The 19,047-nt window shown below is 33.7% G+C and overlaps 1 protein-coding gene across 1 annotated transcript; it reads right to left on the reverse strand.

Moving 5' to 3' along the window:
- Positions 1-6,781: 6,781 nt before the first annotated feature.
- LOC134695014 (heat shock 70 kDa protein 12A-like) lies at positions 6,782-16,374 on the reverse strand. The gene is made up of 5 exons (XM_063556151.1): positions 16,301-16,374; positions 12,919-13,240; positions 10,591-10,809; positions 10,069-10,219; positions 6,782-8,306 (listed from the first exon to the last, which is right to left on the reverse strand). The coding sequence occupies exons 2-5, from the start codon at positions 13,225-13,227 to the stop codon at positions 7,234-7,236; spliced, it is 1,752 nt and encodes a 583-aa protein (XP_063412221.1). The 5' UTR covers positions 13,228-13,240; positions 16,301-16,374; the 3' UTR covers positions 6,782-7,233.
- Positions 16,375-19,047: the final 2,673 nt, after the last annotated feature.

Here is a 19,047-nt window from a genome sequence, read left to right on the forward strand (position 1 = left end):
GTCAGATATTGCATACGGCTGAGACATACAAAGCGTACACGTCAAATTAAAGTAAAGAGTACACGTGACGAATTTTTGTCAGATATTGCATACGGCTGCGACATACAAAGCTTATAGGTCAAATTACAGTATAGAGTACACGTCACAAAAATTTGTCAAATATTTTTCATACGGCTGCGACATACAAAGCATACACGTCAATTGAATTACAGTAAAGAGTACACGTCACAAAGTTTTGTCAAATTTTGCATACGGCTGCAACAAACAAAGCTTACAAGTCAAAGTACAGTAAAGAGTAACAGACATGAACATGCTTTGAGTTTAGTGCATTGAACTAGTACCCATTTGGTTTAGGGACCAGCTGAAGCGGGATTTCCTACATTAATACATCCCCAATTTACATTCTCAAATTTAGATCATAAAGTTTTGTCATATCTTGTATACAGTTATGACAAGTACAGCTAACACGTCACACTACAGCAAAGAGTACATGTCGTGAAGGTTTGTCAGATACTGTATATAGCTACGACCTGTAAATCTTACACGTCAAAATACAGTAAAGAGTACACGTCACCAAGGTTTGTCAGATATTGTATATAGCTACGACCTGTAAATCTTACACGTCAAAATACAGTAAAGAGTACACGTCACAAAGGTTTGTCAGATATTGTATATAGCTACGACCTGTAAATCTTACATGTCAAAATACAGTAAAGAGTACACGTCACAAAGGTTTGTCAGATATTGTATATAGCTACGACCTGTAAATCTTACACGTCAAAATACAGTAAAGAGTACACGTCACCAAGGTTTGTCAGATATTGTATATAGCTACGACCTGTAAATCTTACACGTCAAAATACAGTAAAGAGTACACGTCACAAAGGTTTGTCAGATATTGTATATAGCTACGACCTGTAAATCTTACACGTCAAAATACAGTAAAGAGTACACGTCACAAAGGTTTGTCAGATATTGTATATAGCTACGACCTGTAAATCTTACACGTCAAATTACAGTAAAGAGTACACGTCACCAAGGTTTGTCAGATACTGTATATAGCTACGACCTGTAAATCTTACACGTCAAATTACAGTAAAGAGTACATTAGTTTTCTCGTTGGAATTGTTTTACATTGTCTTATCGGGGTCTTTTATAGCTGACTATGCGGTATGGGCTTTGCTCATTGTTGAAGGCCGTCCGGTGACCTATAGGTGTTAATGTCTGTGTCATTTTGGTCTCTTGTGGACAGTTGTCTCATTGCAATGCAATCATACCACATCTTCTTTTTTATATGTCACAAAGTTTTGTCAGATATTGCATACGACTGCGACATGTAAAGCTTGATTTATCGACATATTTAATTTTGATGATTTCTGTGAAACCGGACTTTTCCCAACACCTCTAGTATGGAAGCGTATTGTGAAAACAGCAGTGACCACTTTCGAAATAGTTAATTGGACAAGACGTATTAACATTGATGATGGCTTTGTTGTTTCAAACACGATCATAAAAGCATATTCACCTCACTCTGCATGGACTATAGCATTGAAGCATCCAAACCTACGAAAACAAGCACATTATTTGATTTCTGTTTGCTGTTTAGTAAGAGACAATGGCAATGGACAATACATTCTCTGTGGTAGATGTGGTACTCGAAATGTTTTTTGGTCCGTAAGTTCACGTTATTGCATCATGTGACAATCTCGACGGAAAACGTGATAACTTTTGGTGTGAAATCATTAATATAATTCCAATATCTTTCAGTATCTTCCTAGCAAACATGTCTGATGAAGAACTTTTGTATTACTTACTTTCCTTCATTTCGGACAACTTACCACTCGAAACCGACCAATTAGAGACATTCCAAACCATATGCGTTAGATTTATCTATATGTATGGAAGTGTACTACAAGATTAAAATAACTGTAATATCCGTTACTGACAACTACTCAATTCAACTCATCACCACATTTCTGAATTAATTTGCCTGTTTTGTTCAATTGTTTAATTTTGTGTTCATTGTGTTTATTTTTTACACTCTCCTTCTGGAGGCAATAACGAATATTAATTTCTATTGCATGGTCTCTTGTGGAGAGTCTTTTTGGCAATCATGCTACTAGTAGTACATTTTCTTATTTTTGTATTAACCTCGCCACATTCCTTATGTGGCTCCTTCAAATCAGAGCCTGAAATTCAGTGCTGTTTCGTTGTTCATGTCTGCAATATATCTTATTCGTAAATTGTATTGTTTAAATTAGACTGGAAATAAAAGCCGTTATAAGTCACTGTACGGCCTTAAACAATGAACAAAACACATACCGTATAGTACAATTTAAGGGGCCACAAGTAGGAAAACGTAAAACGGTTCAAATGAAAAAACAAACAGCCTGATTTATGTACAAAATAGTGAACGAAAAGAAAATATATAACATAGCAACAAACAACAACCAATTAAATACTTGCTCCTGACTTGGTACAGGTGCATAACAAATACATTCAAATTCTAAACAGTGGTGTTACAGTACAACATACGACCAACCTATACATCATTTCATTACCGAGGAAAACCACCGTTCATACGAATCAACTATGCTGATTCTACACAGAAGCACGGACGCTTATATTGCAGTGAATAGGGTTGTCGAATAAATACTATACTATTCAAATAATATGCGGATAGATCTAAACTGTTTAATTTAGATATGAAGGTACGTAAGTGTTTATCAGAGTAAGTCTCTGAAAGTACAGTTAGTTAAGCTTGCATCTCTCATTATTAAGTATAAGGATTATTAAATAAATATATACTACAAGATGCAACTTCAGATTAAATCTAAAATTTGACTTAATATTATCTTCCCTTCCTTTATTTGTTCATTTATATGTTTCGGAGTTTAGTAGTATGATGTCGCTGAACTACATTTTGGTTTATGGGCCATGTGAAGCCCGACTATGTGTGCAGGATTTTATTGCTTTGTCAAAGAACCTTTGGTTGCCTTTGTTTTCTCCTTTTTGATTGGGTTGCTGGCTTTTGATACATTCCCAGTTTCCATTCTCTATTTTATTATAACCGAGAGATCAGTTATATCGTCTTTCTATTGGATAAGTCAACAACTAAACAGACTGATACTGAAACCAAATATCAAATTTAGAAATGTTTTCTGCTCTTTGGTCAGGTTGCTGTCTCTTTCCATTCTCAATTTTAACATTGTTTCGGTATGCAAACTGATAATAATAAAGCTAGACACAAGTACATGTACTCATACATCATAAGTTAACATTTTGTTAACAGCATAAAAAAAACTGTTTTAATATGTTCTTTAATAATAAAATATAAAGCATCTCCATAAAAAAGATACAATAAAACATTCATGTCCGATGATAAATGAATACTACAAATGGATATGTTAACTTTGAGTTAAGTGGTTTTGAATTCGTAAATCCGTTAAAAAAAACTGTGAAATTTTATGGCAAAATATGTTGGAGAAAAAAACCTGATCTCTATGCTCAGTGAAATGGAATCACCTTGAGAAAAGATATTGATGATGTAGGATGGTCGCTGTCAGCTATTTAATTTTTCAGATCTATAAGTAGTTTGTTAATTTTAATATGTTGCGAGTTCAAAATCAGATGTTCTGTAGGTAAATCAATAAAGATATAATTGCTAGTGAGGACAATAAACTAGCGGCTCTAAAGAGCCTGTGTCGCTCACTTTGGTCTATGTACATATTAAACAAAGGACAGATAGATGTATGATGCTAATCATAATGTGTTTTTAAATCTTCCTTTACTGAACACCTTTTCCGCTTATAATGATCTATATGTTTAATGAACTTGGCCCAGTAGTTTCAGTGGAAAATATTTTAAAACATTTTAAAAAATTGTTAAAAATTGATTATAAAGGGCAATAATTCCTTAAGGGGTCAATTGACCATTTTGATCATTTGAATTATTTGTAGGTCTTACTTTCAGTTGCTGTACATTATTGCTGTTTCCTGTTTATCTTTATCTATAATAATATTCAAGATATTAACCAAAAGTTGCAAAATGTTCTTAAAATTACCAATTCAGGGGCAGCAACCCAACAACAGATTGCCTAATTGGTCTTAAAATTTCAGGGTAGATAGATTTTGACCTAATGAACAATTTCCCCCCAAGTCAGATTTGCTCAAAATGGTTTAGTTTCAGAGATATGAGCCAAAACTGTATTTTACCCTTTGTACTATTTTTAGCCATGTCGGCCATCTTGGTTCACGAGCAGGGTCATCAAACACCTTTTTAAACTAGAAACCCTAATGATGAGTGTGGACAAGTTTGGTTAAATTTGTAAAAGTAGCTTCAGAGAAGAAGATTTTTGTAAAACGTTACAAAATTTTATGAATAAACAGCTGCGCCATGAGCGCATGATACGCCCGACGTCTTGTGTGGAAGTTTTATGCAATAATCATAAATAGTTTCTGAGAAAGTTTTAAGCAATAACCATATATTGTTTTTGAGACACGGTGGGACATGTGAAACCCCCAACCCTGTTTTTTTTTTTACAAAAAACTAAATATCACTAAAATAAAATTTTGAATCAAAACCAAAAAGTATACTGATCTTTAGATTAATATAACAAAGAAGTGTGTAAAGTTTTAAGCAATAATCATAAATTATTTTCAAGATACGGCGCGACATGTAAAAAAAACCTCCCCTGTTTAACAAAATACTCAATAACTCCAAAATAAAGTTTTAAATCATCACCAAAAAGTATACAGATCTTTGGATTAATATAACAAAGAAGTGTGTAAAGTTTTAAGCAATAATCATAAATTGTTTTTGAGATACGGCACAACATGTAAAAAAAAACTCCCCCTTTTTTACAAAATACTCAATAACTCAAAAATAAAATTTTGAATCATCACCAAAAAGTATACAGATCTTTAGATTAATATAACTAAGAAGTGTTTAAAGTTTTAAGCCATAATCAAGAATCGTTTTGAGATACGGTGCGACATGTGAAAAAAAACACACCCCTGTTTTAGTTACAAAGTGCCGTAACTCAAAAAGTTTTAATCTTATTTTCACCAAAAAGTATACAGATCATTTTGACCATCATAAGAAACAACTATGTTAAGTTTCATGAAATTTGGATAAGTCGTTCTCAAGTTACGGTGCGACATGTTTACGCCGGACAGACGGACAGACGGACGGACGGACACCGGACATTTGTATACCATAATACGTCCCGTCAAAATTTTGACGGGCGTATAAAAATGTTAAATATTGACTATAAAGGGCAATAACTCTTTAAGGGGTCAACTGACCATTATGGTCATGTTGACTTATTTGAAGATCTTACTTTGCTTAACATTATTACTGTTTACAGTGTATCTCTATCTATTCTCTATAATATTCAAGATAATAACCAATAACGGCAAAATCTCCTTAAAATTACCAATTCAGGGGCAGCAAACCCAACAACGGGTTGTATGATTCATCTAAAAATTTCAGGGCAGATCGATGTAGACCTGATAAACAATTTTACCCCCATGCCAGATTTGCTTTAAATGCTTTGGTTACAGAGATATCAGCCAAAATCTATATTTTACCCAAATTTTTAGCCATGGTGCCATATTGGTTGAATCACCGGGTCATCAAACACATTTTTAAACTAGATACCCCAATGATGATTGTGGTCAAGTTTGGTTAAATTTGGCCCAGTAGTTTCAGAGGAGAAGATTTTTGTAAAAGATTACGGACGACGGACGCCAAGTGATGCGAAAAGCTCACTTGGCCCTTTAGCACAAAAATAATTCATAGAAACATTTCTGAGCACCTTTCGTAAATTTTCTAACAATTAAGACGAAAAAGAGGAAACAATGACAATGAATGTTTTTAAAAAACAAAACGGAAATATCATGAGCTTACATACTTGTTGGACTTATTTACCTGTTTGTAGTATGTATGACTTGAGATAGAGAAGTATGATTATATACAATTAAAACAAAATGAATGTTTAACCTATTTTAAAACTACAAATATAAATCGACTCGATTTAGTCTTAATGGTTTGATGAGGATCATATATGTTTGTATTCTTTATTTTCTTTAAATGTTTTTTACCAATCTATATGATTCTTGTCTATACCCTCCCTCTAAATAATTCCAGACTTGAATAACAAATTCTTATATATACATAATCATACATATATTAATAGACTCAAATCTATGGCGGGTTCCAAATCTATGGCGGATTCCTAATCTATGGCAAATGTGACGTATCAAACGTCAAACAACTCAAATCTATGGCAGATTTTTGTTTTCTCCAAATATACGGCAGATCTAACATATAACATCACAATTCAATAACGCCATATTACATCGTCGCCGCCGCAAACGATGGCGGAATCCATAGATTTGAACACCATTCTAGATGACAATAATTTGACGATTGTTTACATAAAGATGTGACCCATAAGCCAGAAAAGGGACACAATGTGCTGTACCGGTCGAAGTCCGCGATGAACAAGGACATCGCTTTTTTCAGTAACGGATATTTCAGAAAAGGAGTTATTATAGTAAACATCTTACTGTCTACGGTTGGCAAAGCTTATAAAGTGAAACATGAAATTAACGGATACCAATTTTATTTAGATCGTCATAAGATAAAAAAAAAAAAAAAAAAGAAGCCATAACGATGAACTGTCCATTTCTATTTATCAACCTTTTTTATTTATTAAAAATTCACCTTCTTGTTTTTAAGGGACTTAACGTTAATTACAGTATACTAGTTGGTAAAATAAATGCACAGATTAGAAAATGTTTATTTTTACGAGGCACATCATTTCAATCTCGAAGTCTGTATTTATGTTATGAATACATCATTTACCTTCTTTTTTTTTGTTGACCAGTATTTACTGTTTATTTCAAAAATGTTTATAGACATGCTTCCGTTGTGGTACATAATTCACTTGTTTAAATAATGCAAGTTAATGGTCGTATGTGTACAGCATTATTTTCCATTTGCAATTCATTTTCCATAGACTTGGACACAATAAAAACCCGCCAAAGATTTGGAAATTACAAAACTTGCCATAGATTAGGATTGTAAAAAATCTCCCATAGATTTGGAATGGCATGATGTCACATTTGCCATAGATTAGGAATCTGCCATAGATTTGGAACCCACCATAGATTTGAGTATTTCATATATATATATGTTATTTTTTATCAAAAACATCAACACTTCACTTTACTTGCGTTGTTTATGTTCGATTAAATTGTATTTAGCAGAGATGTGTTTTCCTGAATTTCTGTCTACGGCTGTGATTCCGATTTCTGTATTCCCGAATACGTACTCAACATCCACCCAACGTCGCTCCTCGCACGTGTCAGAAAATCTTATCGTGGCTTCACCTAGTAGACAACAGCTTTCGTCGTCAACGTATGCAGGATTACAATCTTCCGAAGTGTACATCACAAAGTCCATTTTGTCTTGGTGTTGATAAGGTGTAAAATATGATCTTTTGATAGTCGTGCCAGCATCGACACTTTCGTCTTTAGAGACGATCATAGAAAAAATGTCATCGCATCTATGCTGGCCGTCCATGACAACCAAATGCTTCTTATCAAACTTTCTATCGTCAAAAGGTAGGTTTGTTTTGATACCATAGCTGTATCGCATGACTCTTGATTTTATGTAGTCCGGTCTGTGTCCAAACAACACGGCTCCCTTCAATACAGACATTCCAGCGTCTTCGGGAATTATAATACGACTTTCTGGAAATTCTTGTTGAACTGCATCGTGAATAAGTTGACATTCTGAGAAACCACCGACCATCAGAAAATGTGAAACTCCTTTCGTTTGTCTGTTACTGAGGACTTCTCTTAACAATGATAAAATTTTGTCAATGGATGGCCTGAATACACTTCTCATTGTATCGGCGTTTACTCGCATTTTATCACCAAGAAGTTTAATCTCGTTTGCATATTTAGACATTTTCACTAACTCTTCGAAATCTTTCTTGTGGAATAATTGACATTTTTTATTAAGAGCGACAACGGGGATCGTCATATTCACTTTCCCTTTTTTGTCAGTTACAACTGTTCTCTTTATAGCTTCGAATTCTCTCTCAATGTCCATGTATGCAAGCGGGTCTTCCTCTTTTAATGACCTCATCATTTGATCACCAACAATTTCGTCAAACATTTTGAAGAATTTTTTATCTACAGATGTCCCTCCGCAATCATTTCCTGTGGCGCGATGTTTTTCTATTAGTTGACCGTTCGCAGCTTTACGGTGGACTGTTATGTCTGCCGTACCACCTAATAATCAAAAGAAAATGAAAGAGTTTGATGGTGCCTAGTAATATCCTTTAAAAGTCACCGGGAATACTCCATGAAAAAATATTTTAAAAGGCAACTACTCTCATTGACTTTGCTTCAAGGTTATAATTATAAATATATAGATATAGGAAGATGTGGTGTGAGTGCCAATGAGACAACTCTCCATCCAAATAACAATTTAAAAATTAAACCATTTATAGGTTAAAGTACGTATATGCATGTTTACCGTTATAGTGATCGTTAAACCTTGGAAACATTCTAATCTTGTGCATATGATATATCAATAAATATATCTTCTATACGGAATTGAATTGCATTAAATAATGACAATTTGCGGAAACTACATGGAAACCTATTTCGCACGTCACCTCCTCTTTTGACCATGTAGGCAATACATGTGGGCTCATTATATCAGTTTTTGGTTAAAAGTTACGCATCCATTTAGATCAAATTTTAGTTGTTCCTTCGACTTTCAAAATAAGACCCGAAAACAGTAATTTCGTAGAACATTTCGTATATAGACACAAAACCCAAATAAAAAAAATCGCACTTGCTCTATCAAAAAAAAAAGATTATAGCGTAATGTACCACTGTTGGGACAAATTATTTAAAAAATTTGAAAATTCTATCGGCTTAAGTTTAGGTGGTCTATAATTCAGATAGAAAGCTTCTGACATAAAAATTGTTGACTTTTTTCAATTTGGCTAAATCACAACAACTTTACCTAAAAAGACATGTCCAAAATGTTTTGTTTACATGTTACTTCACACCTCCCACTCTCTTCTTACTACTCTATGATTAAAATAAAAAGAAATAAACGTAAAAGAGGTATGAATAAAGTTATACACTGTCCACACAAAAGGGGCTCAATCTGCAGACAACGAAAATCAAAGGACCATAACTGTGTCCCCAGACCTAATTATTTTTTAAGCGAACATAATCTAATGTTTCATAGATATTTTTTTTTAAAAGAGAAAAAAGATGAAATTTATTTAATTCTAAAGACAACATATGTCAGAAAAATCAAAATCCAAAAAATTAAAACCAATATTATATTATATATAGTTTTCTCGCCATCCGACTGAGAGCACGACATTGTTACATGTAGGGAGGAAGTGCAGCCCTTATTGACTGTTGCATGAAATTGAAAATTGAAATGGGGATTGTGTCAGAAAGATAACAAGCCGACAAAACAAGTGCAGACAGCAGCCGAAGGCCAACAATAGGTTTTAACACATCGTGAAAATCCCGCACCTGGAGGCGGGTTCAGTTAACCCCTAAACAAAAATGTGTAGTACTTCAGTGAAAATCACGGGACGTCATACTGAACTCCAAAACATATAAATGAACTAAAAGCTAACAAAGGCCAGAGACTCCTGACTTGGGACAGGCGCAAATATACGGCGGGGTTAAACATGTATAGTGAGATTTTTGACTCAAATCCTTCTACCTTTACCTCTAGCCAATGATGAAAAATTAAACACGCAACAATACGCACAGTAAAACTCAGTTTGAATGGAGGCCGAGTTGATGTAAGAATAGGTAACAAAAGAAACTAAGCAAAATGACAATGATATATAAATTAGCTGAATGCTCACGGTATATGACCCTACACTGCTTAAATCCTTTTTCTGTTGAGTCTGTAAGATTGTTGTCTCATTAGGAACCAAACCACATCTCATTCTACTTATTGTATATAACATAACATATTTTCTCTGCTTGAGAGATACGTTTAACTTACCTCCAAGATCAACAACCATATATTCTGTTCCTTGCTTTGTCATTGCAAACGTCTGTTCAGCATGAAGCTTTTCAACCGGTAAATACTGGCAATAGATGGATGCTGTCTCGGGTTCCAGTGCAAGAATCAAACTATCAGCTGGTATTCCCGCCTTCAAACATAAATAACATTAATGCTGAGTTCACACGTAATTCGAATTCGATTCGCATTAACTAATTCGAATTAGTTTAATTCGCGTTCGAAACATTTTACGTCCTAACGTCAATTCTAATTCGAATTACAATGCGAGTACATTAAGTATTTGATGAAGTAGGTAAAAACAAAAAGATATAAAAACAGATGAAGATTAATTTGAAAATATATAATGGATTAAAAACTGCTGTAAACGTTCAGTGGCAAGTATTACATATTCAGTACGGTACCATGCTAATTATATATATATATATATACTCATGTTGGTCGTGAAATTGACCACCCTAATTAGAAACCCATCTGAGCTGACCGTTATTGTCTAAAACTAACCTCCTCGGCACTTGTTCTCATGAATTGTTTAGCTGTATCTGTCCATATTGCTGGAACTGTCAAAACCCATCGCACTTCGTCATTTTTTACACCAGTTCCACGTTTCTGCAAGGTCTGTGTAAGATGGCTAACTAAGGCTTCGATAGATAACTTGAATATATCAAAAGCAGGAAGAATTTTTCCTGTCACATCTTCCAAAATCATGTCACCAGTTATATTCTGAAGAGTAGGAAAGGAAAAAGTTCCAATCAGATCATTTGGTTTGTGAAATTGTATGTGGTTAAGGCTTAGGTTTGAAAACTGTTAAAATTTTATTACCGGTTGAAGATCGTTACTAGGTCAAAATATAAAACGCGATTTAAAGAAGCAACTAGTCCGAAACTTTCCATAAAGATTTGACAAAAATTATTGATGTCTGAAAAACCTTAACCTCGGACTGTATCTTAATTTCAACTGCAAAAAACACTAAGTTCATTTAACAGCGCAATACGGAAATTTAACAGTCTTTCAATAGCTCACCTATACCTACTGTGGTTTTGGAAATCATGTCAAATGATGTTAAAACCATAATAAATAGTGTTAGATACCTTGATATTGATTGAGGCAAAGCTTGATTTAATTCGGCCCAGTAGCTAATTCAAAAAAGGGCATCCCATTGTATTCTAACAATAGTAACTAAAGACCTCTTAACATTCTCTAAATGAGTTTTTAAGTTGTGACCATTTTTTATTTTTTTTACAATTTCCAATAGACTTTCATAGTATGTTCTATTTTTAGCCATGGTGGCCATGTTGGTTGGATGAACGGGTTATCAGATACATTTTTCAATCAAAATAACCAATTGAAAATTGTGACTTAGTTTAGTTCCAATTGGACCAATATATTACGTGTAGAAGACTTTTTGTAAAAAATTACAAACAGTTACGAAAAAATGTGTAAAATTGACTTAAAAGGGCAATAACTCCTGAAGGGGCTTATTGACAATTTTGATTACTATGCTGATTTATTTGCAAAGCTTGCATTGCTGAGCATCTGTTAATAACAGTTTATCTCTATCTATTATAATATTTAAGATAATGACTGCAAAATTTCCTTAAAATTACCAAATCAGGGACAACGCTAAATAACGAGTTTCAGAGGACAGGATATTTTTAAAAAATAACCAAAAAAATTACGAAAGTTTACTTTAAAGGGCATTAACTCCTTACGGGATCACTTGCCAATTTTGATCATGTTGGTAAGACTATTTACCGGATTTGTTATAACATAAGCAACTCGAAGGGTGCCACATGTGGAGCAGGATATGCTTACCATTCCGGAGCACCTGAGATCAGCCCTAGTTTTTGATGGGGTTCGTGTTGCTTATTCGTTAGTTTTCTATCTTGTGTCATGTGTTTTATAATTGTTTGTCTGTTTGTCTTCTTTCATTTTTAGCCAGGCGTTGTCAGTTTGTTTTCGATTTATGAGTTTGACTGTCCCTCTGGTATTTTTCGTCCCCCCTTTGATTTATTTGTAGATCTTAGTTTGCTAAACAATTTTACTGCTTACAGTTTGCTTCTATTTATTATAATCCTCAAAATAATGCATGTAACCAAAACTGCAAAATTTTCTTCAATTATTTATTCAGGGGCAGAAACCAAACAACGTGCTGTCTGATGTGTCTGAAAATGCATTTTACCCCCATATCTATTTTAAGCCATGGCGGCCATCTTAGTTAATAGGCGGTGTCATCAGATCATATTTAAAAAATAAATAGATACCCTAAGGATGTATTAGTATAAAAAGAAAGAGCCAAGTTTGGTTGTATTTGGTTCAGTAGTTTCAGAGGAGAATCTTTTTGTAAAAGTTAACTATTGGGCCAGGTGAGTTCCAAATAGTTCAATGTTGTTGTTTTTTAATTTGGTATCATGCATTATTTCTAGTGATCACGAAGAATCATTTTCTTTTTTTTTTCTTTTAAAATTCCAAGACTTAACAAAATTATTGATCTTTGAGTAGTTTTAATTTTAGACTCTATATGAATGATCACTGCAAACAAAAGTCCCTTTATCAGTAAATTATGAGACAAAAAAATGCTTTGAATACAGTCTATTCGTTATGAATAGTCTCCGGTCAAAGGTTTATAAAATATTATGATCGAAAAACTACTTTGTGTCTCAAATAGCATTGAAACGTAGACTTAACCTGAAAGTTGACTACGCTGACGACAACACAAACGATAGACTGTATAGTCGCTTTGTTTCGCTCCCCCGAATTTCGTAGCAGATTCGACAAATTAAACAAATCTTTAAAAATTGGTTAACGAGCGAGAGAAAAAAGTGAATATACCTTGTTGTTGTGAAGATTCATTTTAAAACGATGGAAAAAGTAAAAATCATCTTTTTCGCCATCCAGTAGAGCTTCTGCATACTGATTCTCTGCATCGTAACCAAAAGATACAAACTCCTTGTTTTTATCAAGAAGCAGACATGTCGGGGTCTTTATTGACATAAACTGACGACAGCCTGAATTCCAAACAGGGTTGGCGTGAATTTTCAATGGATCTTCCTTAAATTCATGTCTCATCGAAAAGGCATAGCCGCTGTAAGTTGTTCCAAAATCCAGAGCAGCTACCATGAGATAATTAGATGTGTCCATGACAATGGTTTATCTACAAGTAAATTAAAACATTGTTTCACTTTTATGTTTTAATAGGCCAATGACCACGCTTGACCGATGAGATATATATCTTGATAGGCCAGTGACCACGCTTGAGCGCTGAGATCCCTTGATAGGCTAGTGTGTGGATAGTTGTTTCATTGCATGGCAATCATACCACATCTTCTTTTTTATATAAAGTGATCAAGCTCGACCGCAGAGATCCCTTGCTAGGCCAGTGATCAAGCTTGACCGCTGAGATCCCTTGATAAGCCAGATCCCTTGATAGACCAGTGATCAGGCTTGGCCGCTGAAATCCCCTGATAGGCAGTGACCAAGCTTGACCGCAAAGATCCCTTGATAGGCCAGTGATCAAGCTTGACCGCAAAGATCACTTTATATGCCAGTGATCAAGCTTGACCGCTGAAATCCATTGATAGGCCAGTGACAAAGCTTGACCGCAGAGATCCCTTGATAGGCCAGTGACCAAGCTTGACCGCTTATATCACTTGTTAGGCCAGTAACCACGCTTGACCGCTGAGATCACTTGATAGGCTAGTAATTACGCTTGACCACTGAAATCCCTTGATTGGCTAATGACCAAGCTTGACCACTGATATCACTTGATAAAATAGATTCCTTGATAGGCCAGTGATCAAGCTTGACCGCTGGAATCCCTTGATAGGCCATTGACCAAGCTTGACCGCAAAGATCCCTTAATATGCCAGTGATCAAGCTTGACCGCTGAGATCACTTGATTACCAAGTGATAAATCTTGACTGCTGAAATCTCTTGATAGGCCAGTGACCAAGCTTGACCGCAAAGATTCCTTGATAAGCTAGTGACCACGCTTGACCGCTGAGATCCTTTGATAGGCCAGTGACCAAGCGTGACCGCTGAGATCACTTGATAGGCTAGTAATTACGCTTGACCACTGAAATCCCTTGATAGGTTAGTGACCAAGCTTGACCGCTGAGATCCCTTGAGAGGGTAGTGATCAAGCTCAACCGCCAAGATCCCTTGATAGGCCAGTGACCAAGCTTGACTGCAGAGATTCCTAATTAGGCCAGTGACCAAGCTTGACCGCTGAGATCCCTTGATAAGCCAGATCCTTTGATTGGCCAGTGATCAAGCTCGACCGCTGAAATCCCTTGATAGGCCAGCAACAAAGCTTGACCGCAACCCTTGAAATATCCCGACAGGGTAGTAATAACATCTAGTGGTGAATATATAGTGAATTGAATGCTAGCTAAAGTCAAAGGTCATATTGTCAATGATTAAGCTATTTTTTCTATGTTATTTTAAAGGTTCACAAGAGTGCACACGCTGAATTGTCTCGCCTTCTTTACTAATCATTGATATTATGTTGATAGTCCTAAATATAAAGCTTTGCTAGTATTACAACTGTCACATAAACTTAACATTAACCAAGAAAAGTAAACATTGACCAATGAACCATAAAAATGAGGTCAAGGTCAGATGAACCATGCCTGACAGACATGTACAGCTAACAATTCTATCATACAACAAATATAGTTGACCTATTGCTTATAAAAGTAGTTTAAGAAAAACAGACCAAAACACAAAAACTTAACACTGAGCAATGAACCGTGAAAATGAGACCAAGGTCAAAGAAACCTGCGCGATTGACATATAGATCATAAAATATTGCCATACACCAAATATAGTTGACCTATTGCACATAGTATTAGAAAAAAAGACCAAAAACTCAACTTTGACCACTGAACCATGAAAATGAGGTCAAGGTAAGATGACAATTGCCAGCTAGACATGTCCACCTTACAATCATTCCATACACCAAATATAGTAGACCTATTGCATACAGTATAAGAAAACAGACCAAAACACAAAAACTTAACTATAACCACTGAACCATGAAAATGAGGTCAAGGTCAGATGACACCTGCCAGTTGGACATGTACACCTTACAGTGCTTCCATACACTGAATATACAAGACCTATTGCTTATAGTATTCGAGATATGGACTTGACCACCAAAACTTAACCTTGTTCACTGATCCATGAAATGAGGTCGAGGTCAAGTGAAAACTGTCTGACAGGCATGAGGACCTTGTAAGGTACGCATATACCAAATATAGTTATCCTATTACTTAATAACAGAGAATTTAACATTACAAAAAAATCTTATTTTTTTTTCAAGTAGTCACTGATCCATGCAAATGAGGTCAAAGAAATTGGACATGGTACTGACGGAAACTTCGTAACATGAGGCATCTATTATATACAAAGTATGAAGCATCAAGGTCTTCCACCTCCTAAAATATAAAGCTTTTAAGAAGTCTTTGTATATTTGTTTTTTTTTTGTTTGTTTTTTTTTTTTTTTTGTATTTGTAATTTGTAAATGTCAGCTGGTATCATTCCTATATTGGAATTTACACCAATAAAATTATTTGATTTGATTGATTTGATTTGTAACAATAAAAGAAATTTCCATACTTTGAGCGAACATTTTAGCGTGCTTTGATTTGATGATCGTGAGAAAAAATATTACGAAATAGTTGTTTGTAAAAATATGTCACCCAAGAAAGAAGCAGGACCATCCACTCAGATAGCTAATTACTATATACTTATAAAACTAAATACAATTAAGTCATCAGAGAAAGTACAATATAAATGTTCTGTGATCGGGTCGTTGTCTCTTTGACACATTCCCATTTCCATTCTCAATTTTAAACAGATGTAGTACGATACAGTAAAATAAACTTTATAAAAAACGGTCTATATTAGTTATTTGTCGTTGGATTAAGTATTTCCTTATCAATAATAATATTTATTTTTCTTTTTTGTAAAAAAAATATGAAATAAAAGTAACTGCTCATTCTGGTGTGTCGAAAACTTATCATGTTTATCATGTTTATATCATTCAACGTGTTTTACTTATTAAATCTCAATATAAAACGAAAGTAAAATGTCAGATTTAAATATCAGGGCAAAAATCAGAATTCATAAAACTGCCAACGATGACACATGAATAGTGACTATTTGACCAACAAAATTATACATTTTTCTTATAAATTGAAGCAATATATACCTATCTTTGAACATTAATTTAATCCAATATCTTCTTCCATTTTATCTATTTTTAAATATTCTATTACGTGAACGATTTAAACTGGCAACATTCCAAATTATTTTAAATCCCACTGAATACCCGATAACAACCGTATGTGTATTTGATTATTAAATTACTATTATCTATCTTAAAAAGTTAAGTGTATTTAGCATGTTTAGTGTACATGGTGTAGTCTTACTATAAAATCACGCACATTTTTGGTAGAAAACTGCAGATTTTATCAATACAAAGATAAGGAAATATGTAGACCAAAAAAATGCCTTAAAACCGTCTACATCGGAACTTATTAAGAAAAGAAAAAAAACAATAATTTAAATTAAATTAATAAAATAATTACTTTAAAACTTATTTAGAAAAATTTACAAGGGAAAAGCCATACAAAGTTCTTGCAATTTGCTTATTGTTCTAAAAATTCCTAGAACTGATTATATAAACAGATTCTGCTTCTAGTTCAAGTGTAATGATGATTGAAGGGTTAGGGTTAGGGTTAGGGTTATCTTTTGAAAAGGTAAAACTGACACAAAACACTTGCATAGAAATGAAAACATATTGGCGGGGACCTCTAGGAACAAGTTCACACTATTAAATGACTGTTTAAAGTAATCATCTCATATCTGTAAGCAGAGCTTTTGTTTTTCATTCTATTGCAGTCTTCTATAGAATAGAATAGAATATTTTTATTTCCCAAATTACAGGGCCCATAAAGGGCATAAAATCAGATACAATTGATTTACATAATTAGTAACAACAGCAATAATAGAGGCATATACATATATATTTGGAATATAAGCATTGGTCAGAATCAAGCTAAAACCCACATATATATTGTGAATAAAAGAATAATAAAATTACATTATACATGCATATGTATAACATAGAGTATCATATAGTGTCCATGTTTATCTAACTTGATTTGAAATGACATGTAAAGTTATAACTGGTAAGTTGTGTAAATCACGAAGCTTAAAATTGTTTCTCAGTATATTTATAATAAGCATTTATTGGTTGATTAATTGATTTTGGTATCTAGTTGTAAATATTTCATTCAAATAAAAATAAAATCAATTAAAAATGTACGGGCAAATTTAATTCCTTTTCATCCTTTTTTTTCTGAGACTATAGTTTCTTTCTTACACTAGTAAAAAAAATTAGTGCATTAGAATCATAAACTTAGAAAATGAATCTGTTGAAACCTAACCTGACATCGGACTCGGATTTTTTTAAATAAGTTTGAATGTCCCTTTATTACACCCTGAGATCACCCCTAGACATTTAACCCTTTTTGCAGGGGTTAGTTTTCTATGTTGTGTCATGTGTACTATTGTTTGTCTGTATGCCCTTTTCATTTTTAGCCATGGCGTTATCAGTTTATTTTCGATTTGTGAGTTTGACTGTCCCTCTGGTATATTTCGTCCCTCTTTTAGTATCATTTGCGTATCTTGTAATAATGCCATCTACCCGGTCAAAAAGTGTTTACTTCGTTATACTACACTGCACCTTCTGCTATCACATACATGAACTATTGAATCCTATTCACAGCTTTGAAAGAATGCAGAGAACATAACTATAATCTAATGTTTGGAATTTTGACAATGTTGTACAAAACCAGAAAAAGAAGAATGCAAGAATAATGAAATACTGCTACAGAAATACCTATAAGGAAATCGAGAATAAAGAAATAGAAGTTACTGTATATGAAAATATAAAAAAGACGATATTATTACTCAAACGCGGGGTTCGGGAATAGAAGCATATAGAAAAAAAGGAATTAGGAAAACTGAGTGTTTGGAAATATATAGAAGTAAATTATTCAGATATCTTACAGACAACTGTATTTAATTAACAAACAATTATATATAAATGATAGGTCAATTAGTGCATTATAAAAAATCTGTCAACTAGTGCAATGATATAACAGCGTGAAATGTATTTACAAAAACAATGTGCTTGCTATATGAATTTTTCATCATCTTTGGAACTGTTCACACAAAGTTTGAGATGATGAATTGATTTGAAATACAAGTACGATTCTATCACGTTTAGAACTCAATTGATAAGACAACATGGCATAAGTCAAATTTGAAACACATCTCGATGTAATGGACATCAAATAAGTTTTAAATGTAGTCAAGAAAAAATCTTTCTTTTATTCCAAGACATCGAATCTTCTTTGAAAATATGTAGTGTTCCACAGACATCGAATCTTCATTGAAAATAAATAGTGTTCTAAAGACATCGTATCCTCATTGAATATGTTTAGTGTTCCAAGACATCGAATCCTAACTAAAATGTATTGTGTTCCGCAAAAAACGAATTCTAATTGAAAATAAAAAAGTGTTTAAATATATAATGTTTCGAGACATCGAATATTCATTGAAAATGTATAGTGATCCAAGACATCGAACCCTCACTGAAAATATATAGTGTTTCATTACATCTTATTTTCATTGAAAATATTAAGTTTTCCAAGATATCGATTCCTCATTGAAAATATACAGTGTTTAAAGACATTGTGTCTTCATTTAAAATATATCGTGTTTCAGGATATCATCTTTTCACTGAAAATATATAGTTTTACAAGACATCAAATATTCATTGAAAATGTATAGTGTTCTGAGACATATAAGATTCACTGAATATATGTGCTGTTCAGAGACATCTAATCGTTATTGAAAATATGTAATGTTCCGAGACATCGAATCCTA

The sequence above is a fragment of the Mytilus trossulus genome, chromosome 13 (genome assembly GCF_036588685.1).
Source record: "Mytilus trossulus isolate FHL-02 chromosome 13, PNRI_Mtr1.1.1.hap1, whole genome shotgun sequence".
NCBI classification, from domain to species: Eukaryota; Metazoa; Mollusca; class Bivalvia; order Mytilida; family Mytilidae; genus Mytilus; species Mytilus trossulus.